General features: G+C 43.7%; 1 protein-coding gene across 1 annotated transcript; it reads left to right on the top strand.

Annotated features, from left to right (window-relative positions):
• Nucleotides 1–212: 212 nt before the first annotated feature.
• Nucleotides 213–27051, top strand: SEPSECS (Sep (O-phosphoserine) tRNA:Sec (selenocysteine) tRNA synthase). The gene is made up of 10 exons (XM_069977488.1): nucleotides 213–426; nucleotides 1761–1915; nucleotides 2697–2815; nucleotides 2904–3062; nucleotides 3689–3842; nucleotides 4876–4978; nucleotides 6828–7049; nucleotides 12261–12354; nucleotides 21152–21242; nucleotides 26419–27051. The coding sequence occupies exons 1-10, from the start codon at nucleotides 313–315 to the stop codon at nucleotides 26705–26707; spliced, it is 1500 nt and encodes a 499-aa protein (XP_069833589.1). The 5' UTR covers nucleotides 213–312; the 3' UTR covers nucleotides 26708–27051.
• The last annotated feature ends 328 nt before the right edge of the window (nucleotides 27052–27379 follow it).

Here is a 27379-nt window from a genome sequence, read left to right as displayed (position 1 = left end):
CCGGCCATGTTTATGAAGCTCATCCTAGACATTTCCAATGCTGACTGCCTTCACGTGACTGTATGACAGAGGTGTCCCCTCCCCGTTTGGGGCGTGGCATAATCGCAGCGCTCAGCTCATCTATGTTTTGACTTTTGTCCAAAACTGAAACGCTGCTGGTCGCAACCTGATTGGCTGAGGCAGTATTTCCATCCTGTGTTCGCTCCTGATTGGTCAGTTATACGACCAGGGGGCGGGGCTTAGTCGCGGCCGAGTCACGCTGTGCCTCAGGCTGGAGAGTTACCGTCCGCCTCTGTAGGGCAGTCACCGGCCATGAACGGAGAAAGTTTCAGCGCCGGGGAGCAGCTTGTGTCCCCGGCCTATATCCGGCAAGCGAGGGAAGCGCGGCGGAGCCACGAGCAGCTGATACGTGTCCTGCTGGAGAAGGTAAGCAGCAGCATGCAGGCCCCTGTGGTCACATGACAGCCGGCCGCAAGGTATCTTGGGATTTGTAGTTCAGAGAGAAACACATTGGTTATATGTTTTATTATCATATGTGTTCTGTAGCTGTCCATAGGCACAGTCTCTAAAGCTGCTCAGAGATTACACCCTGAAAAAGACGCATATGGATAGTGAACACTGTTCACACAGTGCAGAATGCTAGAGGCAGTATCCAGATGGTAGTAGTCACGTGTGTATTGGGAGACACCACCAGATATTGCATACATGTTATGTATATTCGGCCTCATGGAGCCTGTATGGTAATATATGGGGTGCATACAGTTTCCCAGTCTGCCTCCATGTCCTGTAATACTGTTATGTACTAAGTAGTCAGCCCCTTTAAGTCTAATGCAGCCCGAGGATCACTTTTTAGAAAATGCAGTGGCCCTGGCTGTCATAGAGACCTCCCCCCATATGGTAGCTCTCTCTATATCACAGGGGTCAAATTCCCCGCCCTCCACCTGTTGCTATACTACAATTGCCAAGGTTAACCCCTAAGGCTGTGCAGGCATGATGGGGATTGTAGTTATACAACAGCTGGAGGGCCGGGAGTTTGACTCTATAAGGCTCCTTATTCTTCACTAGAAGGCGGATGCAGTCCAGTATATACAGATTGGAGGCCATGGTCACTATAACAACATGGCCATGTAATGCTGCCACACGTATGTGCCTTTAAAAGAGTTGTTCACCCCCAAATATTTTTCTTTCAAATCAACTGTTGCCAGAGAATTGTAATTTACTTCTATTAAAAAATTTCAAGTCTTCCAGTACTTATGAGCTGCTGTATGTCCTGCAGAAAGTGGCATCTTCTTTCCAGTCTGACACAGTGCTCTCTGCTGCCACCTCTGTCCATGTTAGGAACTGTTCAGGGCAGTATTAAAGGGGTTATCCAGCTCAAAAAAAAATGGCCACTCTTGTCTCCAGCTTGGGCAGGGTTTTGCTGCTCAGTTCTATTGAAGTGAATGGAGCGTAATTGCAAACCGCACCTGAACTGGAGACAAGAGTCGTGTTGTCTCTGAAAGAAAGTGGCCATGTTTTTGTAGCACTGGATAACTTCTTTAAATACCAATAGAAAGCCTCTGCTGCTCTCTAGACTGGAAAGAATACCACTACCCGCAGGACATACAGCAGCTGATAAGTACTGGAAGGCTTGAGATGTTTTAATAGAAGTAAATTACAAGTTTCTAGCACCAGTTGATTTGAAAGAAAATTTTGGGTGAACTATCCCTTAAATGTTGGATTATGACTGTCACCATTGTAGCCTCCTTTATGTCTTCCAGGGTAAATGTCCGCAGGACGCTTGGGATGAGAGCACGATCGAGCTCTTCCTCCATGAGCTGGCCGTGATGGACAGTAATAATTTCCTTGGGAATTGTGGAGTGGGAGAGCGAGAAGGAAGAGTAGTCTGTGGCATGGTCGCCCGACGACATTATCGGTATTTCTCTTTTTTTAATAATAGTCTTGTACTGTAACACCGGCCGCACACCTGCCATAGCTGGCGGCCGCACACCTGCCATAGCTGGCGGCCGCACACCTGCCATAGCTGGCGGCCGCACACTACTTGCCTTAGCTGGCGGCCGCACACTATTTGCCTTAGCTGGCGGCCGCACACTACTTGCCTTAGCTGGCGGCCGCACACTACTTGCCTTAGCTGGCGGCCGCACACTACTTGCCTTAGCTGGCGGCCGCACACTACTTGCCGTAGCTGGCGGCCGCACACTACTTGCCTTAGCTGGCGGCCGCACACCTGCCGTAGCTGGCGGCCGCACACCTGCCGTAGCTGGCGGCCGCACACCTGCCGTAGCTGGCGGCCGCACACTACTTGCCTTAGCTGGCGGCCGCACACTACTTGCCTTAGCTGGCGGCCGCACACTACTTGCCTTAGCTGGCGGCCGCACACTACTTGCCGTAGCTGGCGGCCGCACACTACTTGCCGTAGCTGGCGGCCGCACACTACTTGCCGTAGCTGGCGGCCGCACACTACTTGCCGTAGCTGGCGGCCGCACACTACTTGCCGTAGCTGGCGGCCGCACACTACTTGCCGTAGCTGGCGGCCGCACACTACTTGCCGTAGCTGGCGGCCGCACACTACTTGCCTTAGCTGGACACCTGTCCAACCCGCAGCGCTCGCACCAAATCCCTCCGTGACGTGGATGCTTAGCTGAGTGTGCATATGTTCTGACTGAGAGGAGGGGTAATATTTCTCTTTTTTGCAGGCTTATCCATGGGATCGGACGGTCAGGGGATATATCTGCTGTACAACCCAAAGCTGCGGGCTCCAGTCTCCTGAATAAGCTGACCAACTCCCTGATGCTGGACGTTCTCCGGACTGCAGGCGGGTGGACTCTTCCATTACATTCACATCGCCTCCAAACACAATGGCATGAAAAATCACTCATTGTACCGGCGACTTCTCATTACAGGTGTGCGGGCGGCAACAAGCTGCTTTGTTGTTCCAATGGCAACTGGAATGAGTTTAACTCTTTGCTTTCTGACGCTGCGGCATAAAAGGCCAAAGGCAAAATACATTATATGGCCGCGGATAGACCAGAAGTCCTGCTTCAAGTCGATGATCACAGCAGGTAAACACTGGGCGCTTTATATTTTCCGGATGGGCATCACATATTTACGTGTTAAAGTTGGCATTAACCAATCAGATTCCAGCTTCCATTCTTTTCAGTGGACAGTTAGAAAGTAAGCCGTAATCTGATTGGTTTGTATGACCCGTCACTGTTTCTAGGTTTGATAAATCTCCCTGATTAAAGGGCTGTTCCAGTCAGATTTTTTTAATGTGTAACACAGCAGCAAATCACATTACCCAGGGGTTCACTTGTGGTGTATGCAGGTAGAGACAGGGATCAGGGATCGGCTGCAGAATCATTATAGGCAGTTTAGAGGGACATCATGGAGTCTGCCTGTACAAAATCTTTTAAAGCGAATGAACCATCAGGTCCTTTTCTTTTTTTTCTTTTTACATTAGCAAGTCGGCGCTGGGATCTCATTGGTGCATTTTTTTTTATACCGTGTTTACCTAAAATAAAACCATGTCTTATATTAATTTTTGCTCTCAAATATGCGCTGTCTTATTTTTAGGAGATGTCTTATTTTTCCTTGAAGAAGAACAAAAAAAAAATTATATACTGTATAGTAGTTGTCATCACAACCCAGCATAACTAGACTGTGTACCATCCCATCATCTCTTCCCAAGGTTTTGAGCCTGTGGTGATTGAGAACATTCTAGAAGGGGATGAATTGCGCACTGATCTAAATGCTGTGGAATCCAGAATAACTGAGCTGGGAGCTGAGAGTATCCTGTGTGTTCACTCCACTACATCATGTTTTGCCCCTCGTGTGCCTGACAGGTAAAAAAAAAACCTACGTATTTTTACAATAAACAACGGCCGTTATTGCAAGTTGCAACAACGACTGCTACTTATTGACAGTGAGAAATCACACTGGTGTGTATGAAACAACATCCGTAGTGTTTACAAGAGAGCCTTTTCTCACAGTGTAAAGTACGGCTCCTGGCCATACTTTACATTGTGCTCTATGGCTAATTGGGTGCAGGCACACCCTAATGTGCCCCGCATTCCAATTTAGATAAAGAAGTATTCACCCAGCCAATACTGCAGTATCGGCCGGGTGAACATTTGAGACATTGGCCATTGTTTGACTCGTCAAACAACGGCCGATGTTCATACAGAATGCGAACATGGCCTAAGTTGGAAGATTTATTAGTCAATCTTTATCATGACAAACCTCATATTCTTCCATCTCATCACACCTTGTGTAATTTAAAGGACACCTGTAACCCCCCGTGCTGGGGTGACAGGCTCCCAACCCCCTGTTAGATCCCCCTATACTCACGTGATCCCGCCGGGTCCCGCTTTCCTGGGCCGGTCGGGTCACAGAGATATCAGCGCCCGAAGCCCGGCGCACGCGCTGACACCAGAGTCAGATGCCCATAGAGAATAATTGGGGAGTCCGATGCTCCGTCATTCTCTATGGGCATCGGACTCATCTCTCAGCGAGCGCGCCGGGCTTCGGGCGCTGATATCTCCATGACCCGACCGGCTTAGGAAGCGGGACCCGGCAGGATCACGTGAGTATAGGGGGATCTAACAGGGGGTCGGGAGCCTGTCACCCCGGCACGGGGGGTGACAGGTCCTCTTTAAGTCCACCAATCCCAGACTATATCCCGGTACCTCTCCACCTAATGTACACACTACATCGCAACCTAGCATTGATGTCTATGAAGCCTTTACTGTTATGCACTATTATAGACTCCTACTCCCTACACTATACTGTTATAAGTTAGTAAAAACCATTTTGTAGAAGAAAAATAATTATAATAAATTCCCATGAATGTTACCAAGAGTCTCTTTTGCTTTTTAGACTGGAGGAACTGGCAGAGATCTGTGCCAAGTATGATATTCCTCACATAGTTAATAATGCCTATGGTGTCCAGACTTCAAAGTGTATGCATCTCATCCAGCAGGTACTGTATATAATGTATACATATCATGCATCTGTACCGCATACATTTGCTTTTCTAAATCTTTAAACTTCACCCTTTTTTGTACTTTAAAGTAGAAAATGACCATTGCTCAGACTTGCTAAACCTTACAGCAGGTTATGTGTGCAGCATAAGTCATGAAGTCTCTGGTCATTATAATGAGAGCTTCGATGGGATTCTCTTTAAAATGATTAGACACAATTACTTTGCTGCTCACATGACCTGGTGTATGTTTCATCCAGGCTGTAAGTGTCAGTCATATGGTCAAGGGCAGGACCAAAATGGAACCAACAAGTTGAAAATTAGGACCGTATTACACAGGACGATTTTTGTTCGAAAAATCATTAGATCATCCGGATTTAAATGATAATGGTTTTATGTAATAGCAGGCAATGTTTAAACGACCAACGAGAAATCATTGATCGTTTCATAAAATTTGAACCTATTTTCATTGTAAATCGTTCGAACATCGTTCGGTGTAATACCACGTCCTTCCCTGGTCTATCAGCCAGGAAAGGACGAGCGCAAGAGTGACCGCAAGTACTTTGTAATAGGGTGAACGATTTAATATCGTTTGTCATAGAGGTAGTTTGAGATTGTTAATCGCCGAAAAATCATCCAGTGTAATACCACCCTTAAAGAGAACCAATCATGGCCGAAATTTTAAATTTATTTTTTTTTTGCTAATTAGCTGTAAATTAATATTTTATTAATATTTGTAATTGGAATTATTTACTTTTATGCCCGTGATTTTACAATATACACATTCTCTTTTCCTGTCTCGCGCCGGCTCTTTTCAAAAGAGCCGGCGCGAGACAGGAAGCTCCCGGCATGCCGAGCGGCGGGAAGGGCTCCCATGAGCCTTTGCCGCCGCTCTGTAAATACACAGTGATCCCGCGCTATACAGCGCGAGATCACTGTGTATGTCTATTCTAACTGGGCCTATTAGTATGTCCCTGAAGGTACAGACTGCCTGTGCAGTCTGTATCTTATGCGTTTACCTAATCCTGTAAAGCGGAGCAGTAAGAGCGGGGGCGGCCATCTTGATGACGTCACTGGTGCGTTCCAGCACTGGAACGCAAGGGACGTAATCAAGATGGCGTCCGGCTTAGCTGCACCGCTACAGAGGACTGGGTAAAGTATAAGATACAGACTGCACAGGCAGTCTGTATCTTCAGAAATAAACTACATGAAGATACAGACTGCCTTTGCAGTCTGTATCTTATACTTTACCCAGTCCTCTGTAGCGGTGCAGTAAAGCCGGGCGCCATCTTGATTACGTCCCTTGCGTTCCAGCGCTGGAACGCACCACTGTGACGTCATCAAGATGGCCGCCCCCGTCCTTACTGCTCCGCTTTACAGGATTAGGTAAAAGCATAAGATACAGACTGCACAGGCAGTCTGTATCTTCAGGAATAGATTTAGGGAGAGAGAATCTTTTATTATAGGGACAGTTAATTTTAGGTGATTGGTTCTCTTTAAGCTATTAGTAACTAACTCTGTAGCTGCACTACATTGCTGTGTACATAAGGTAGTAGTCATTTTTATAGCCAAGGTGCAGTCAGGTGACAGCTGCATGCAAGTTCGTATGAGACTCGTGACCAAAAATCTATCATAGATTTACTCTATGTTGGATTTAAGAATTCAGCAGCCTTCATGAACAGCACATGTAATGTTACCCAATGGTTGTGTCTCAAGACCAAAGTCATTATGTAGCCCTAGCATTAGGTTATTCACATCAAATAAAATCTTTTAAACAAAACAATAATTTCTTGCAAAATTAGTAAAATTTGGATAACCACAAAACTCATGTTTCTTCTCTACCTTTCAGGGCGCCCGTAAGGGCAGGATTGACGCTTTTGTGCAGAGTTTAGACAAGAATTTCATGGTTCCTGTAGGTGGCGCTGTTATAGCAGGCTTTAATGAGTCTTTCCTTGAAGAAATTAGCAAAATGTATCCTGGAAGGGCGTCAGCCTCTCCATCTCTGGATGTCCTGATAACGCTGCTGTCACTTGGAGCAAATGGATATAAGAATCTATTGACAGAAAGGAAGGTAGGCTCTTCCACTGCAAATTCCCCCCCCCCCCACACAATGGGAAGGGTAAGATTGTGAAACTATACAGATACTGTGCTAATACTATATAGCAGTGTGATCCCACCGTTTACGGTATAGTTTTGTGCTATTTTTGTTATTTTATAGTATAGCTTTACTGCAAACTAGCCTACATGTATGGTCAACCGCTGGAGAACATTAGTGACTGACAGCTGCCCTCCAGCATCGGGATGTCAGAAGATAATGTTAAGTGTAGTACTGTATGAGCGATCAAATTACTTGTACGAGTCCCCTAAACCACTGGTGTCAGCCCTCCAGCTGCTGCAGAACTACAATTCCCGTTAATATGCCTTGACAACCACAGCTTTGGCTTTGTCTGTACAGACATGATGGGGGTGATGGTAATGGTGTTTGTATAATATATGTTTATGTAAAAGTAATATATATATATGTGTATATATATATATATATATATATATATATATCTTATACATAAATATATAAATACATAAATATGACATTTAATTAATAAACATATATTAAAAATACATATAAAATATATACATATATATTCATAAGCGAGAAACTAAATAGCTACGACAAGAGGTTAAAGGCTGTAATCATTCCTTCTCCTCAGCTCCGGTGATGTATATATTTTATATGTATTTTTAATATGTTTATTAATTAAATGTCATATATTTTTACATTTATTGTGAGTTTTTTCTATAAAGACAATTGATACGTTTTACGGGTCCTTTTACCCAGGCCTCGTTTTCTAGACCTCCGACTATGGAGGGAGCATATAAAACACCCAGCCATTTAAGCACCTAACCTGTATCTGGCCTTTTATGCTTCATAAACCTCCACCATAATGTCCAAGTGCCAGTCATAAAACCAATTTATGTATGCCCAATGGAGGAGAGTAATGAAGTTGTCTAAAACTAAGACTGTTGCCTATAGCGACCAATCACAGTACAGCTTTATTCATATCACATCACACTAGTTTTCAAAAATTAATGGGGTACTCCGGAGGGGAAAAAAAAATCATATCAACTGGTGTCATAAAGTTATACAGATTTGTAAGTTATTTCTATTTAAAAACTCAAGTCTTCCAATACTTATCAGCTGCTGTATGTCCTGCAGGAAGTGGTGTATTCTTTCCAGTCAGCTCTCTGGTGCTACCTCTGTCAGGAGAGGTTTTTTTTATGGGGATTTACTACTATGGGCAGTCCCTAACGCTGATAAGATGGCAGCAGAGAACACTGTGTCAGGATGGAAAGAATACACTTCCTGCAGGACACACAGCAGCTGATAAGTACTGAAATATTTTTAATAGAAATAATTTACAGATCTGTATAACTTTTTGACATCGTTTGATTTAAAAAAAAAAAAAAAAGTTTTCTCTGGACTAGCTCTTTAAAGCTGCATTGCTATTGGTTGTGCTTTGCGATTGGTTTTGTGTTTTTTTTTTTTTTTTTTTTCTTTTCTCCTGACACCTTTAACAGATCTGCCCCAGTAGGATCAGGAGTTGCCTACCAAAAGGCACAATGGTAAATGGGTGACCACATCTCACCCACTGGTCTGCATTAGTGACACCAGCTTCTTACTAACCAGGCAGATAGGTGGCAGTAGAGTTTTTTCTATAGGTGATAATACTGTGACCACGCTGCCTTTAAGAATCAGCCACTTAGTGACTAATATAGAAATGACCTTCCTTGTAGTTTATCCTTGAGACCTATATAATACCATATTGAGAATCAATTGCTATAAAAACACAAAGTATAATTTGTTTTTATATTTCTTCAATCTAATTTAGCCTTTACCACCGCCGTTCTTTCTACGGCCTGACATTGATTTATTTTGCGGAATCTCCTCTCCAGAATTACAGGGGGGAGAAAAAATTGTCCAGCTTTTTCTATGTGGTCGTACGGTGCTTTCAGAATTTTTCCAATTGTTCATCAGAAAAGAGAGGCTAAAATTAAGCTAAATATAGTCCCTAAAAATCAATGCTGTCACCATCTCATTTCTCTGCAACCTTGCACCGCATCTGCTTGGGGTGCTATTAAGTTCCCCTTCAGAGTAGCTCAGGAAGAAAGCCTGTTATTGATTTGACCCCTGAAAGGAAGAATCCTCCGTGCCCATACGCTCTATTAATCTCCATTAAATAGGATCCCCATCTGTTTGCGTGTGACCACACAGGATATGTGCCTCTGTGTGTGTTAGAAGAAGCGGAGGTCGGGGCAGGGGAGAAACTTATAGGCACAGCTAGAAGTTATAAAAAAGTCAGTGTGATTGATGGAGATGACTTGCGTGGTATTCCCTTCCTTTGATAAAACCGCTGATACTTAATGCATTTTATTGATGGGTAAGACCAAGGGCAACCATCGTCACTCGATTCTGCGGTCAGCTGAAGGAGACTCCACAATGATAGCGTTATCCACTCACTATCTGATTAAACATAGCGTATTACTAATCTATCCTCCCAAGATTTACATCCCTGATAGACAACAGGCCGACCTTCCGTGTGTCAGTCACTTAACGCTTATTAGACTACTTTGTAATAACTAAACCAAACAATAGAAGTGTTTATTGCAAGGAATATAAGCAAAGGGTTATGCTCTTAAAGGGCTGCTTCACTTTAATTTAATTATGGTTACACTGAAGTTGGTATATAATAAGTATACTCCATTGAACGTTGGTGCCCAAGAGCTTATCATGGGGGGAGATGGATGGGGTAGTGGTCGCAGATGTTGCTGGGAATGATTTAGCTACTGCTTACAGGGAAGCCATTTAAGTCCTCACTGGCATATGCAATGCGGCGTCTAAGGCAAACAACCACTTTAAAGGGCACCTATCGCCTTTATGCTGCCAAAAACGTGGAACATTGGGTTGGGGAGAAGCCACTGATGATTGCCCCACCAGCCTTGATCGATAGGTGTCTCACTATACCCAAAGAGCCAGCTGAAGGCACCAGGGATCACTCTGATGACTTCTATTTTAGGTAGCATAAAATTGATAAGTTCCCCTTTAACAGGAATTTGTGGTCTATAAAGCCTCCCATACAGAAGGAATAATAACTTCTTTTTAGAATTTGGTGCGTGCATACAGCTTGAGGCTGGGTTCACACTACGTATATTTCAGTCAGTATTGTGGTCCTCATATTGCAACCAAAACCAGGAGTGGATTAAAAACACAGAAAGGCTCTGTCCACACAATGTTGAAATTGAGTGGATGGCCGCCATATAACAGTAAATAACGGCCATTATTTCAATATAACAGCCGTTGTTTTAAAATAACAGCAAATATTTGCCATTAAATGACGGCCATCCACTCAATTTCAACATTGTGTTAACAGAGCCTTTCTGTGTTTTTAATCCACTCCTGGTTTTGGTTGCAATATGAGGACCACAATACTGACTGAAATATACGTAGTGTGAACCCAGCCTGAATCTGCATTGAAGCTTTTTGTAGCATGTGTTGAATTCTCCTGCAGCACCTCCGCAGGCACGTTTGAGTATTGCATGGATTTTGAGCTGTTCAGTCTTCCAGTAAGATATGTTCTAATAATAATAATTAGTTGGGAGTTGGCTTGGGAGTACCATAGGTGGTTCTACTATGTGACTCTCTGTGTACACACGTACAGGGACTGCTGTCTATTGTTGAGTAGGACTGCCCACTTGACTCCTAAGCATAGTAAGTGGGGAGTTTTAAATGAATAAATTATTGTATACATTATAAAGAATCTGTCTAATACATATAACGAGTGATTTATTCATTTTAGACTCTGCACATTCTGGATTTTATTTATTTTTATCCAACTACAACTATCAATCACAGAAGGCACGTCTCATCACCCAGAAAGATTTTTTCCAAATTGTAGAAAATGTATGTTTTATCCAATTCTCGTATTTGATACTTGTATAAAAAAAAAAAAAAAAAAAAGCTTAAATAACCCAATTTTTCCTGTGTAGAGTGTCTGGCAGCATGGGTACATTTTCTGTAAAAAAATAAAAAAGCAGCATGTAGTATAGACACTAGAGAATTGTATCAGTATTGTATATCTAGACAACAAACTGTAGACTGTAATATAATATAATCCTCTTGGTGTCACTAAAGACCATATGATTATTGCATTCTGGAGTGTATTGCTACAACCTACTGTATATATTACTGTTAGACACTTGTAGACACACACATAATCTCTTTAAATTTTTTTTTTTTACATCATATCATCTTGACGATAAAATGGAACCTTATGATATTTCAGTGTCCAATAAGAGTACAGCATACAGTCAGCATTTAGTATTACTGTAATTATTATTAATTTTCTTCGAGGGTATGTTAACAGCAGATTTTTTAAAAAATTTTCTAGTTAACTTCAATAATGTCAGAATAAACAAAGAATCTGAGACAAGTCTGCAGCGTACCTGCCACATGTGAACATACCCTTACAGGGGCCGATCAACAGGATAGTTAAAGCAGGAGTAGTTGAACAGATGAATGTGCAGCCTTTAAGAAGTTTTAAAGAATTGCTGCACTCTTGAACATGTTATGCTTACCTCCCCCGGTGTCCCGATGCGGCCTCTCCGGGGTCCCCCGCTGACTGCAGCTTTGCTACTTCCGAGACTAACTGGTCTGTGGAGTGACAGCCCGCTCAGCCAATCGCTGGCTAAGATGGCACAGAGCCGCGGCCAGTGATTGGCTGATTCATCAAAAATATCAAAATTCTCAGCATCTCATACAGGAGATTATCTACATCAGTATAGGCCTGGTGCATATAACCCAGCAAGTAAAGTGTCACTGGACTATATAACTAGGTTTCCTAATAGCTGCTGCTATTATGTTTCACATACACTGGGAAATCTTGATCCACTTTATGTAACTCTCACACACAGAAGTAGCAGCAGTGTGGAGGACTTTATACAGCAGCACTAGGCAGGTTTATTACTTTTGCATTGGGGTAAAGTAGTAGAACACTAGAAGCAGCGGTGGCTTTGTGTGTATCTATTTCTGTGACTGCAGCAGCTCCCTAATCCCCCTCCCTTCTCCATAAACCTTTCTGCACTATAACCTTGTCCCTCAGTGAAGCAGATCATCTTTCTTACCAACAAACTGAGAGGCAGGAAAGAAGAGGAGTCTGATAATTAAAGAAAGAAATATATTGTACTATTGCTTTATGGACATTGAAACAATGCTTATTATGTCTTCTAGGAGCTATTTACATACCTCACCAATGAACTGAAGGCCTTGGCAGCAAAACATAATGAGAGACTACTAGATACCCCCCATAACCCCATTTCTTTGGGTAAGTGACATAAAATTATTAGTGGTTACACTCTTTAATATGCTTTATAGTACCACACTACTTATATAACTGGTGGCTCATGTGCTAAGACGACCCATATAAAGTTGGTTTGTTTAGCCTGACCCCATGTAGTCTACAGAAATGTCTGCTTTAGAACGTTCTGATGACATCACGATGCAGATCCAGAGGCCCACAAGAGTTCTGTTGTAAAAAAAAAGTTGGCTCCTTTATAGAAACTACATGCTTTTTGGGCTAATCTGCTATTCTGTAATATTATCTATGTTTTTCCCCATACAGCAGCCTACATTATCTATTACAGGAACATCAAAAACAGAAGTCAGAAGTGTCATTGGTGTTAAGATCCCGACCACACAATAACGTGTGAAGGGATTTTGAAACTGTGGTTTAACAATTATTGGGCTTTGTACAAAAGAACCAACACTAGAACATGTCAAATACTTTTTAAAAAAGTACCCTTTAAATATTTCTCCATGAAGATCACTTATCCATAGCACCTTGGTGGACCAGGGGATAGACCTATTCCTTAAAGTCCCCAATAGGGCTGGGCGATCAAATTAATTCGATTAATTCACCCAGAATGTTAGAATCGATTATTTCAGCAGGGCAGGCGGTGCGGCCGGGAGTGTCGGGGCGAGCGGGAACTGCGGTGCTGAGTGTCGGGCCGGCGGTATGCAAGGCGGGCGGGAGCTGCGGTGAGGTGTCGGGGCGGCCGAGAACTGCGGCGCTGAGTGTCGGGCGGGCGGTGCGGCGATATGCAAGGTGGGCAAGAGCTGCGGTGAGGTGCCGGGATCTGTGGCGCTGAGTGTCGGGCGGGCAGGAGCTGCGTTGAGGTGCAGGGCAAGCGGGCAGTGAGTGATTGACCTGCCCCCGCCCCTTACACACAGCGTCCCGCTCCCCTCTAGGCTGCACATGCAGGTCCCCAGTCTCTGGAGGAGCAGAGAAAGCTGCAGGGACTGTACAATAGGGTGATATCGGCGCTGCGGGTCCTGGAGCTGTACAGCGGGACACTCGATCCCGCTGTACAGCTCCAGTAATGACAGCGTCGCTATCACCCTATTGTACAGTCCCTTCAGCCTCCTTGGCTCCTCCAGAGACCGGGGACCTGCATGTGTACCGGGGTGAGGAGAGGAGGATGAGGGCAATGTGCACTCCTGCCTGAGTCACCCCCAGCTGCCCCCAGTCACCCCCATGTACTACTACTTCCCCCCCCCTCATCCTATACCTGTACTACTACTGCCCCCCTCATCCTATACCTGTACTACTACTACCACACCCCTCATCCTATACCTGTACTACTACTGCCCCCCTCGTCCTATACCTGTACTACTACTGCCCCCCTTGTCCTATACCTGTACTACTACTACCCCCCTCATCCTATACCTGTACTACTGCTACCACACCCCTCATCCTATACCTGTACTGTAATAAGGATGAGGTTCAAAAAAAAAGGAAAAGTGTGCTTTGGAGGGAAATTTGAATTATCCAGGACGGCAGAAGAAAACTTGTAGGTAAAAAATATGGTGGGTTTAATTCTTCACCAAAGGAGGTACAAATATCATATAATCAGGATATCAATCATAAGAGAAATAAGGCAATAGTCTTACAAATGTCTTAGAATGTCTTTTGTGGTTCAAGTCTCAGAGTCCCAAAAATGATGGGGATGTAGTCTCTTTCCAATGGTGACTGAAGATTTGGCTGGAGAACAAAGAACTTCCTTGGGTGAATTCCTGAGGTGGGGGCTAACAAACCCCAGATGTGCGTGGAGGCTTCTCTTGAAAGATGGTATACAAAAGCCCCCCAACCAACTAACCTTCTAATAGCCCTATTCCACGAGTCGTTTGGAGGAGCAAACGAGCGCTATTAGCGCTCGTTCGCTCCTCGTGAGTGCGGGAGGGGCTGCTCGGCCGAATACGAACGATATTGCTCCTTTAAACGACCCGTGGAATAGGGCTTTAAGTCTATATACTCTCTTGACCGGGAAAATATATACACTTATGCCCAAATATGGTTACACCCAGTACAACTTATATCCCAAAAATGGTATACTGGCAAAGCTCCAAGTGGATTGGTCAAGCTGGACACGTAGCTATATCTCACTATGATCCATACTTTACCCACGTGACCATTTAGACACAACCATATTAGGACTTCCAGTCATCCACCATTTTGGAGGTCAAGAAATTACTAGGTGAGAGTTCAGCCCTATACTCAATATGAGAGTAGAGAAGAGAATGAGACTGGAATACAGTGTTTGTATATCTGGGATGATAATAATTTGATTCCACTAATGCCAAAGATAATATGATCCATTCAGCCATTAATAAGGTTAGATGTTATAGATGGGGTTACAGGTTATTAGTTTTTTACATGTACTACTACTGCCCCCCTCATCCTATACCTGTACTACTACCACACCCCTCATCCTATACCTGTACTACTACCACACCCCTCATCCTATACCTGTACTACTACCACACCCCTCATCCTATACCTGTACTACCACACCCCTCATCCTATACCTGTACTACTACCGCACCTCTCATTTTTACCTGTACCACCACACCCCTTATCCACTATAACTCCACTACTACACCCTACCTAGATATCTCCTATACTACATGGGGGCACAGAGGGGGCTTGTATACTACATGGGGGCATAGAAAGCACTGTTATAGTGGGAAGCAATACAGTTGTCTCAAACGTCATTAAAATAATATCTGACGTTGCAGGGAGAAAATGTTCTTTTTATTTAGCAAAAAGAAAAAAAAATCGAGATTTAGATCGAGAATTGTCCAAAAAAATTTTAAAAATCGAGATTTTTCCTTATAGCAGGAGTTGGGCTTCATTAAAAGTCTATAGAGCCCAACTCTTCCTTTTAGTCAGTTTGTACTGCTGGCTGGGAAATGACACGTACAGCCACTTTCATTCCTTCTTAAACCTCTTATCCTTCTTGGTCGTTTTACAAACTTCACGAATGGGCTGCTTGTCCATGTCTTCCAAATCCAAGTATAGCATAGGTATAACTGTTTCTCATTCTCCCTATGAAGAACTATGGGGGGGAGATTTATCAAACATGGTGTAAAGTAAAACTGGCTCAGTTGCCCCTAGCAACCAATCAGATTCCACCTTTCATACCTCACAGACTCTTTGAAAAATGAAAGGTGGAATCTGATTGGTTGCTAGGGGCAATTGAGCCAGTTTCACTTTACACCATGTTTGATAAATCTCCCCCCATGTAAGATACACATGACTTGCCCTCCACACAGGATGACCCCTTCATAACAGCTAAAATGATCTCTTGCACTAGTAACCTGTTTCCAGCATTTTACATTTCATCAAATTATAGACCCTGATTTATAGAGTGGGCTCAATAACTGACTGATCTGCAGCTGACTCCTGATGATCCCGGTCTTTAAATGGTTACTGTCTTTCAAACAACTTCCCTCCATGTTATCTGTCTGTAGTCAGGGGAAATCTGTCTCTGGTAATAGAGAAACACAGACAAACAAAGGAAGTGGAGGCAGGGTTAAAGGGGTATTCCAGGGAAAATCAATAATTTAGCAATGGAAAGGGTTAACCAAGGTTAACCCTTTCCTAATATACTTACCTGTCCGTTTTTGGCCCCCCAAGGAGATCTCCCGTCCGGTCACGTGATGGTCCAAGCTGTGACTCACGGATCCTCTTCTTCCGGTTCGGTGACGTCACCACCCGGCCGGCGACTGACTCTTATTAGCAGCAGAGCACTGAACCCTGACTGACTTGTAGTGTGTAGCCAATCAGGGTTTAGTGCTCCTGCTGTACGAAGTTAGCCGGGTTCTGATCCCCCCGGCCCCCTCCTTCTCTATCATTACAGCGATCCCCCCGGCCCCCTCCCTGTGCTATAAGCCCGATCCTCCTGGCCTTCTCCTTCCTATGTAATCTGTCCTGATCAAAGATAGCTCACCCGCATCCCCCAGTGTGCTGCGGCGCCGGCCCCCGTATCGGCACTTATTGTAAGCAGCTGTTCTCAGCTGACAGGCGCTGTGTGTGTGTATGAGGCAAGAGAGAGTTCATGCTTCCGCTGTGTACGGAGTCAGTCAGTCAGGGTTCAGTGCTCTGCTGCTAATAAGAAAGAGTCAGTCGCCGGCCGGGTGGTGACGTCACCGAACCGGAAGAAGAGGATCCGCGAGTCACAGCTTGGACCATCACGTGACCGGACGGGAGATCTCCGTGGGGGGCCAAAAACGGACAGGTAAGTATATTAGGAAAGGGTTAACCTTGGTTAACCCTTTCCATTGATAAATTATTGATTTTTCCAGGAATACCCCTTTAAGCATCTATGTTAGGGAGAGCCTAGTCTGTGTACCTGCAGTCTTTGAGCCCGTTTGCTTGCTGAAAATAACCCACACTGTCCCTAGAATGTAAACTAAATACTACAAACGAGCACCGATCTACTAGATCTGTGCTCATTTACTGTGCCTATTACACTGGGCAAATAATTGTTTAGCAAGGGCTGCACGGACATGGTTAGTGATGTCTGTGCAGCCTTTGCCTAATAAGTTTTTACATTACCTATCCATGTTCCCAAACATGGAAAGGTAATGTAAAAACTGTTGCATCATCAGCAATCGGCGGCACATCGCTATTACATGTAGCGATACACAGTCTCCACCCAATGATTTTAGGTCCAAGCCTAAAGAAACGATCAGCTGATCTTTGTGTGTTTATAACACGGATCGATGATCGGCCTTAGGGTAGCTTCACACACACCGTATCGCAGCGGATTTGATCTAAATAACTAAACGGCATCAAATCTGCTGTGGATCCACACCCACAAACCCCAGGGCAACTGTCCCTAGTGTAAATAACAACCTAGTGCTGGACAGTCCCAGTGCTGCAGTGTAGACACTCCCACACACACACACACACACACACGCAACCACACACACACTAGCTTCTCAGCAACAATACTACAATGTAAACCTTTTTATCTCTATTGCTATTGCTCACAGAGCACATTGCAAACCTAGTACATCAGTAACCCCTTCTCTCTTCCACATACCATCTATAGAACTTTACTGTGTAAATCATCCCCCAGCACATTCAGCCCTTTCAATTTACTTTCGTAAAGACTAGGACATGGCATAGCAGTGACGAATGCGTATTGTGCTGTGATTGGCTAGGAAACTATGGGAAGAAATTTCTGTGTGTGACACTGGCCAACAGCATAGCCCTGGTCCTAAAATGGCCACTGCTCTGAATGGTTAATCCATACCCAATTTTCACATAAAAAAGAACCTATCAGTAGGCAGTCAGTAAGTGTCATTGATGTCAGAGGGCATCATGACATCATGGGCATTGTATCTTGGCACCAGGTGCTCTTTAAATCTGATTCATTATTTATACAGCTTTATATTCAGATATTGCCATGTGAAATAAGTCTCATCTCTGATACATTTTGTTCTATGTTCTCTGACTCTACAGTGAATCTGTATTATCAGCACAAAGGGATACTTGCAGTAAGCACTTAGACCGGACGTAATGGTTTAGTACAATCAATGGATCCGATCCTTTATGGCGCTGTGAGAATGCCGAGCACAAATGTTCCCTGATACTTACTTTGTGCTGTGTGACATTAAGCCTATTAATGCTATAAAGTCTTCAACTGCAAGGAAATGGCTGTCAGAGTCTGCTGGGATTCTGCAGATTGCAACACGCATTTTATTCTAAGATGTCTTGATTATACCTCAATCTGTTGGCTAAGATGCGTGTACTCCGATATCATTGACTTCCCTTATCTTCTTACTTAAACATTAGGCAGGTTTATAAAAAGTCTAGAATTGGTGCAGAATCCTTCTGGCTCTATGCAGAATGGTATATATATGAATATTGTGCATGATTACATTTCTGTAACCAGACAGGCGTGTCCGTTTATATACATCTGTGCACACGCTCCTGCACCCATGGACAGACATAGGCCTGACAACACCCCTGTTTACATCTCCTACAGCAGGACCAGAATGAAATTCTAGAGTGAGCGCACGTTTGGCTCTGCTATTTCTGTAATTCCCGCAGACTACAGCTTTCGTGTTTGAGACCTCTGCTCTTTCAACGGGTGGGGATCCTGTGACCATGCCATTAGTGTTATTCATCTGAACATCCAGTGCTTATGGGTTGTTGACATGGCAAACAAAAGATGCAGCCCTGGGGAGTCCAGGAATACAGGTATACAATCCATGGCTGTATGCTTGTTTTTCAGGGCTCCCTAGGGTTGCATCCAGCTTCTTCAGTCTTGAGTGGCCCTCATCTTTTCTGATCACCCATCTTCAGGATAGCTCATGTGTAAGACCAGCACTCATGAAGACTCGTTCTCCCCATTGCCTTCTCCTGACCTGATGGAGCATGTGGGAGATATAACCCGGACTTGAGAACAAACTTGTAGAAAAAAAAAAAAAAGATTGTTTGATGGTACAGCACCAACCCCAGGATTACATCTGATCAGCACAATGAAGGGGCCATGGCGGTCCAGCATGCTTCATTGTTTTCATAGACACATCGCTGTACACACGAGTGTGGCCGTGCCTGGTACTGCAGCTCAGTCCATCCTCTTGAATTGACAGCATTAAAGAGGGTGAAGAAGAGCGCCTCTTGATGACTTACTGGAATGTTTTAGGAGCTCTTTACCGTAAGTCCTTATACTGTAGATTGAAAGTAGAGACTGCATTTAAATGGATTCTCTGATGCAAATGTCAAGAGCCACCTTATACACATGGGTGTCAATTTACATGCCTAAAGAAAGGCAGCAATATGTCAGAAACATTGCTTCTATGCTTTAGGAGTTGGTGGTGTATCAAATATGATTTTCCCTTTAAGTCTCTAACTTCTTGAATATATCCACTTGACTTGTGCTGCAGTACCAAGCACTTGCACTTTTTTAATCTGTTGATAAGTACTAGAGGACAGACCTCCATAGATTAGTCATTGATGGCCATCAAAGTTTTAGTATAAGAAGACCCCTTGGAACAGCCTGGACTGCAGGTTGATATACTGTACCTTGCTTACACTTAAGGTGGTCGTACACCAACAGTAACTTTTGGGCACTCAGTTATCTCTCCTGCCCAGCCCCCCTTCCTCCCCATACACAGGAACGTTTTTGTCATTTCGATGGGGAGGGGAGAGCTCTGTGGCTCTGGCTGCAGCTTATCTCTCCCAGAATAAACAGGTCTGGCAGTGATTTTTCATCACGTCCTACCCCCATCTTCACCAACATCTGTCGGTGGTCGGTTGGGAGAGCCCTATACGCCCAGCTGAATCCACCATGAGCAGCTAGTATGGTGGATAAAAGTATTAGGTGTATGGAGACCTTTGGGGCCTTATTACACGGAACGATTATCGGCCAAATCGGGCCAATTCGGCCGATTATCACTCCGTGTAACAGAGGTAACGATCAGCCAATGACAACGATCATCGGCTGATTGTTGGTTTAGGTTTGGACCTAGAATCGACGGGCGCCGACTGCACATTGCTACGTGTATTAGCAATGCACGGCTGACATTTGCCCAAACACCTGATACCTAAAGCCCCTATAACACGGGGCGACATAGAGGAGCAAACCAGTGCTCCTCGTTCCCCACACGCGGCAGCAGTAAGCGGGCGAGTACAGGGGGGGCCTGCGGGGAGCTGTAGGAAGCGCTGCCTGGGTGATTTCTAGATCGTCTGGGCAGCCTATAGAGGATAGCGGCGGTCTGCTGCCACTGCTCCTATTCTGCGTCACGACAGCAGCAGATCGATGCTATGACAGGCGTTTGTCTTTCAGCATGTTGAAAGACAAAGAACAGCGACGATCAGCCTATATCGTTCATGTCAGCTGATCGTTGCCTTCTATTACACGGGACGATTATCGGATGAATACGTAATAATCGTTCTGTGTAATAGGGCCTTTACCTCTCCCTGCTCCCGGTCCTCTCTCATGTGCTCCCCAGCTTCCTGGTCCCGGCAACTGCACAGTCTGTGCGGCCTGTCGGCCTGACAGCCACAACGACGTCCATGCAGTCCTTACTGCCCAATTATCGGGCTGTCTAAAAGGTCCAGTAAACAAGTGCCGATCTAGCAGATCAGCAATTGTTCACTAAAATGATCAGGCCGTAGTCCGTCCATGTAATAGTGCCTTTAGCCACTGTAGTAAACAATCGGAACAGGAAAGCAGATTGTGCTACCAATGTACTGAGCATTGACTACACTGGATTTATTAGAAATAAACTAAGAATTGTTAGGTCTGCACAGGTTATCGACTCCTGGAGGTAAAAAAAAAAGTATATTACAAAGTTATATAACTTCATTGTATTGTATTTACATAAAACCCCAAAGATAAAGGGATCTTATATATATCATATCAGGTTATTGGTTTTGCTCGTCCAATTTTATTCCACATCGGCAAACTGTTCAGCAGGCGAAGAACACATACCCAAGACTAACAAAAAGCTTATTGCTGCACCTACAGTGATACTTAATAAAAAAGTAATAATAACTTTATTGCTAATAAAATAAGCAGTAAAATCCGAGGCTGTTAGGTATCACCTGTAAGCTTCATATAAAGCACAGTGCTACAGGTTCTGTGAGGTCACTTCTGTCTCCTTCTTCATTAGTGTCATGCCATACGGTCTAATATGTGTATATATGTATGTAGATAATTATTTTATCTTCCTATACTCCGGTATTAATTGTTCTTTAGAGTTTTCTACCTTTATCATACATGTGGCATTGTAATATTTTTCCTTTCTTCTTTTCGACTATAAAGCTATGTCTTTGAAGAATCTTAGTGAGAAGGACGGCATGGCCATCACCCAGCTTGGTTCTATGCTCTTCACAAGACAAGTGTCTGGTGCCCGGTGAGTGGATCTGATTTCCTATGAAACTTGTTATTCCTATCTATAGTTGGATAAATGGAGCTAAGGTGTAGCTGTAGAGGATGCAGAGGTATAAATTGCATCTGGGCCCTTGTGCAAGTGGCACATAGTTATGGGGGCCCTGCTACAGATTCTTCATTGGGATCCAGGAGCTTAAAGGTAAACGACTGATAGGATTCCCACCATGTAAATCTCTTAACTGCTGGGGTCTCCTTTGTGAAACAAGGTTTTCTTGTAGCAACAATACCAAAAAATGTGTATGAAAGATTAGTGAGCTAGAACAGGAGACAAACAGCCTGGGCAATGTGCAGACTTTGTGGCCACAGAAAACGCTTGAGTCACATGTTAGACAGCTCAGTGCTGGTCTGGGAACTTCTGAAGGTTTGTTACAGTGAGGTAGGGTTGCAGGATGTTGTTTTTAGTTATTGAAAAATGTATAGAAGGCAGCACAGAGGCTAGTCTGCATCCTCACTGTAGCTGAGCATAGAGAAAGCAGACACAGGGATGGAGTATGCAGGGTGCTAACCAGGGGGAAAGTGACATGTACTAGTGATAGAATGGCCAGATATAGTCCTGCTTCTTATGTACATACAGAGGCCGCCTTGGTTTACTTACTGGCCCGCTCTAAGTTATTTGAGACCATTCCCACTGTTTTTGGTGCCTCCGTTCCTCAGATAAGTTTTTGTAAGCCTGTGAGTTTTTACACTATGACGCCTGCTAGAAGACTACAGCTCCCGGCGTGCTGCGCTCATCCTCCACCTGATAACGGTTCCTCCTAGCCCACTGGAGAGACTAAGGACACGTGAGCGAGTCGGAGAGGACTCCATTCACCAGTTTTAGAGTGTTTGGAGGGGGATGTCAGCTGGAAAATGCACGGCACAGAGGAAGTGATTACATACAATCGCCAATATTTAAAGCTTGTGTATTACAATCGAATGATGCAAAGACCATTTTGAGCAGAATACCCATTTAAGCTTTGTTCTTAGATTGAAGGTGAATACCATTTCTAATAGTTTATTGCATAATTGTGCTGTAATATCCTGCATGGTTACTCTAAAGGGTTTTCCCAATCTTTACTTAAAGCTGATGGGGGACAGAAATGAGAGATTAAAGGGCTATTTCACTCAAAATGATCTTTGTAGTATTCAGTTTTATTCCACAAGCTTTAGATATTTGCTGTAGTATGTAATCACTGCCTCTGTGTCATTTTAGAGCTTTCCCAGCTTCTAAAGGCGCTCTAAAGCCAGGGGATGCATTCCTCTCCTTCTCACTCCTTGATCTTTTCCCCCTCCTTTTCAAAGACGTAGATCATGTGTCCTCAGTCCCTGCAGTTTGCCGGGTGACGGAGGACATGTGATCCACTGATCCACTCTTCGGGGCTTGTCAGTGGGCCATGCCTTTAACCATAGTGCAGAGACATGCCGAGCTGGAGGTGAAATACAGTGGAGAATACGTACTGAGATGGAGGAGAGACAGCAGCATAGGGATTAGATGGAGTTATGCAAAGATTATAGAGAGCTGGCACTACTAGACTCAGATACATGCATAGTCTTTCTGGATTGGACTTAACTCACATGTGATGCAAAGGTAGCTGCATCAAATAACCATAAAGAAGAATTCACAGCACTTTCCGAATATCTCTCAAGATATGGCCTTGAGAAAGCTGTGCATTGGGAATCAGAAGTTGGCCTATACATCTCTTAACCTGCAATAAATATCTTACAAGATTCGGTGAGTGCTGTGTATTCTTCTTTATGGTAATGATATAGAGGATGTGCGTGGCATGTCAGAAGCGGTGATGTCCTGGATGGCGCCATTTTGAAAATAGTCCCAGAATTAGTAAAACTTCCGTTGAGGAACAGAGGTGCCGAAAACATCAAGAATGGTTTCAAATAGCTCAGGGCTGGTGGGTAAGTAAACCAAAAGGGCTTTGCTTATTTTTGGGAATGGCCTAAGCTAAATACCTCTTTAAAGTGCTCATACAGTATGCTGGCGGCAGGTTCAGTCACCGGTAGAAGGTGTCCGGATAAGCCAGCTTACCCCTCCTTAGTAAATTGACAAATGGGTGTTACCATTCCCTCTGTCAATAGGATGTGTCCCTATAAGAAATAGACCGGTTCGGATTGGTAAAGAAAACTAAATATTTTACTAAATAGATGAGTTGGGAACGCTGACAAGTCCTTCGATTTATAAAATCCAGCAGGGGGGGAAAATGACTAAAAGTATGGATTTCCACTGCTCGCATCTGTGGTGAGAGACCAGACTGGCCTCTGGACCCCGCCTTGCTCTGGGATCTCCGGTGCTGAACCGTCACGACCCGGCTGATGGACTGACTGCTCAGCCATTCAGTGACTGGGGTGGGACGCCGCTCCAGTCACTGATTGGCTGAGTAGCCAGTCCATCAGCCAGGAAAGCCCCCCCAAGTCATGACATCATCACAACTTGGGGGAAAATGCCTTCCGGTGGGGTCCTGCAGCCAGTCTGCCCGTTCATCGCGGGCATGGGAGAAATAAGTCTGTAATTTTAATCAATTTCCTCTTTGTCCGCTTTTATAAATTGCCTGACTTCTCCTTTTAGAGCAGAATGTTTTATTACTTTGAATTATTGAGTTTTCTTGACCAGCTTTGGCAAAACTGCTGTATCCACATGTCCGGCGTTCAGCAGCTACGTGGATCATATTCAGCTGAGGCGGTAATGTGTCTGTACTGCTGGGAAGTACAGCAGCTGATCCACATCCTACCTCAGTGCTAGTAAACAGATACAGAACTTAGGAGGGGCTATAGGGACTATAGGAGCTCATCCATTTTTGATCAGTAAAATAACATTAGTAAGTTAAAACATTAGTAAGACAATAGGGTGCCTTAATTGAGGTGTAAGGGCCCTATTACACGTGATGATTATCGTGCGAAAAATCGTTATATTGTTCCAATTTAAACGATAATCGTTGTGTGTAATTGCAGGCAACAATCAAAAATTGTGTCTTCGATCGTTGATTTAGATCTAAACCTTAAATTATCGTTAATCGTTTGTTGTAATTCCTCATTTGTTCGCTCAAGTTTTGCATTTTTTCACTAATCGTTCACTGTAATTGCACATTGTTCATTGTTTTGCTGGGATCGGAAGGAGTAAATGATCATAGTAACGATCGCAATAAGCATCGTAACTAACGACTATCGTTCTGTGTAATATGGTGAACGATTTTAGGTTAACGATAAACAATCTCGTTTTAAATCGTTTATCGTTAGGGTACTATTACACAGAACAATAATCAGCGCGATTCGGACGATTATTGTTCTGTGTAATAAAGACAACGATCAGCCGATGATTGTTGTCATCGGCTGATCGTTGATATAGGTTCTGACCTATAATTGGCGGTGCGCGGCCGCCGACTGACGATATACATTACCTATCCATGCTGCAGGGCTCCTCTTCCTCTGTGCTTCTCCCCCGAACGCACCAGTTTCAGAGTGGAGTGGCCTGTCTCAGCTGCGGCCAGGGATTGGCTGAGTGGCCTGTCAGCTGACACAGGCCACTCTGAAGCTGGAGCGTGTGGACCCGGGGAGAAGCACAGAGGAAGAGGAGCCTTGCAGCATGGACAGGTAATGTATAACGTTTAAACAAGGGCTGCAAGGACATCGGTAACGATGTCCCTGCAGCCCTTGTTAAACTATTATCGGGCCGTGTAATAGGCCCAGTAAACGAGCGCCGATCTAGCAGATTGGTGCTCGTTTACATTTATTATCGGGCCCCCATCGGCCCATCTAATAGTACCCTTAGTCGTTAATCGTTAAAAATAGGACCCTTACTCTCTATATAGCGCTTATTAGTATGGTCCTATACATCAGTGATGGGGAACCTTCATCCCTCCCTCCAACATGCCTGGGAATTGTAGTTTTACAACAGCTGAAGGTTCCCCATTCCTGCTATAAAGGATTGTAGACATTTTTGCAATGTGCACTTTGTTATAATAATGAAGCCTATGGTCATTTTCATAGCTGATGGGTTATTTAATTGACTATTTAGAAATTGAGTGCCAAGTGGACAAATATCTGAGTTTTTTACATCCTGCGCCCCACAAAAAAATTATTTTTTAAACGCTGACAAAAAATAAAAATACAAATACAGGGGCTATTAACCCCTTTTCCAATCTGTCAATTTTGGCAACATAGGGAGAGATTTATCAAACATGGTGTAAAGTGAAACTGGCTCAGTCGCCCCTAGCAACCAATCAGATTCCACCTTTCATTTTCCAAAGAGTCTGGAGGAATGAAAGGTGGAATCTGATTGGTTGCTAGGGGCGACTGAGCCAGTTTCACTTTACACCATGTTTGATAAATCTCCCCCAGTGTTGCCAAAATTGACAGGGGTTAATAGCTGTGGGTTATTGGGCACCTTTAACAATACTTTTCTCTTATCGTGCATATTGTGTCCCGATAGTATAAGGACGAGCTCACGGAAATGGTATCTTGGAGATGGTGTAACATAATGCACGCCTCACATGGTTTCTGTTTATCATAAAGAATAAGATGTATCGTCCCTACTGAGAATTCCAGTTGCTGAAAGACATCTCAGCGTTTGCTGCATCTGGGGAAAAAACAATAGTGAGATTTATCAACACCAGCACACGGCTCATACCAGCTATCCCCCAGTGTATTGTGCAATGGTTTCCTCAATAAAGGGTAACCCTGGTGATGAACATCTTTTTTTTTTTTTAAATTATAAAAGCCTTGGAAATCTTTCATAGCACAAACACAGTTCCACAAGTGACACATTTGTATGTTCTAATTTTATATTTTACCATTCATATTATAACTAGAAATTAGCACCGACCGTTTGACATTTGAATATGGTGGCTATGGCCTATGGTTGTATCTATGTTTTCCAGGACTCCCTAGGGCTGCATTTAACTTCTTCAGCCACCGGTATTCATATGCTGAATGATCGGACTTAAGCATGCATGAGTTGCGTTCATCTTTAGTTATAACATTATACTGAATTTTTTATTTTATTTTGGCCCAAAGGACTAATAATAAACTGACACTTCCTACAGACCTATTTGACTTTACTGTATTGTTCCTATTCTTAGTATTACTGTACGCCATGGTATCCTAAATTTCTTTTGTGTAGCTCTAACTTTCTTCGCTTGAATCTTTTCCAGGGTTGTGTCACTTGGAACATCACAAACAGTGAGCGGATATGTTTTCAAGGGTTTTATGTCTCACAGCAATGACTATCCATGCGCTTATCTGAATGCGGCATCAGCCATCGGCATTAAAAAGCAAGATATTGACCTGTTCATCAAAAGACTGGACAAATGCCTCAGGCAATGCAAAAAAGAGAAGCACTCGGAGGATGTAGCCTCAGGTGCACCGCCAACAACAGAGGAAGATGTTACAGAATTAGCCAAGGATTTTACAGCCTCTATGCAGGTGGAAGCCGAGGACTAACACTGTATAAAAGCTAAAGATCTAGATTAAAACTGCAATGCGGTTGGCTGCATACACACTTGTCATGTGTTATGTATAGTATGCTATTAAGAATGCTAAATCTCCTTTGATTTCCGAACCTATATAATTTGGATGAAAATAAGAGGCACGTTCTGTTCATGAGTCATGTGTTCACTGTTTTGTCTGTAAGACAGTTCAGAAGTTATTTTTAGTAGGAAATGGAACATGGTAAGCCCGGCTTTATACCAAACTTAATACGTTGAAGTGCCTTCTACCCATGTATTCTCATTGTCCAATGCTGGTATATGTTTTGATTTATTTCATAAATAAATCTTTTTATGTCATGTTTTTATACATTCTTTTTACTGCTAGCCTTTTGCCAAGGTACGGCAAACAGATCAAACAAGACAAGGCTATCTAATAACTAGGCAGGTAGGCAGGCCTTCGTGGTAGTATAGTCCTGGACAGAACTAATTTATTAAAGGTTTTCAGCACTAAAAGTGCACGGTCCGCAATTACAGACAATGTGCTACAGACCGGAATTTGAAACTCCTGGCATCAAGATCTGAAACCGTTTAAACGAATGTGCTAGTTCAGTATTCATAAGAGGCTTTTCATTTGACCTTATGGGCTGGCGTGGTCCTTTTTTTAAATCGGCCGCTCTGTTCCTGT

This window comes from Dendropsophus ebraccatus, chromosome 7, assembly GCF_027789765.1.
Source record: "Dendropsophus ebraccatus isolate aDenEbr1 chromosome 7, aDenEbr1.pat, whole genome shotgun sequence".
NCBI classification, from domain to species: Eukaryota; Metazoa; Chordata; class Amphibia; order Anura; family Hylidae; genus Dendropsophus; species Dendropsophus ebraccatus.
This window is presented reverse-complemented; position numbering and strand designations above follow the sequence as displayed.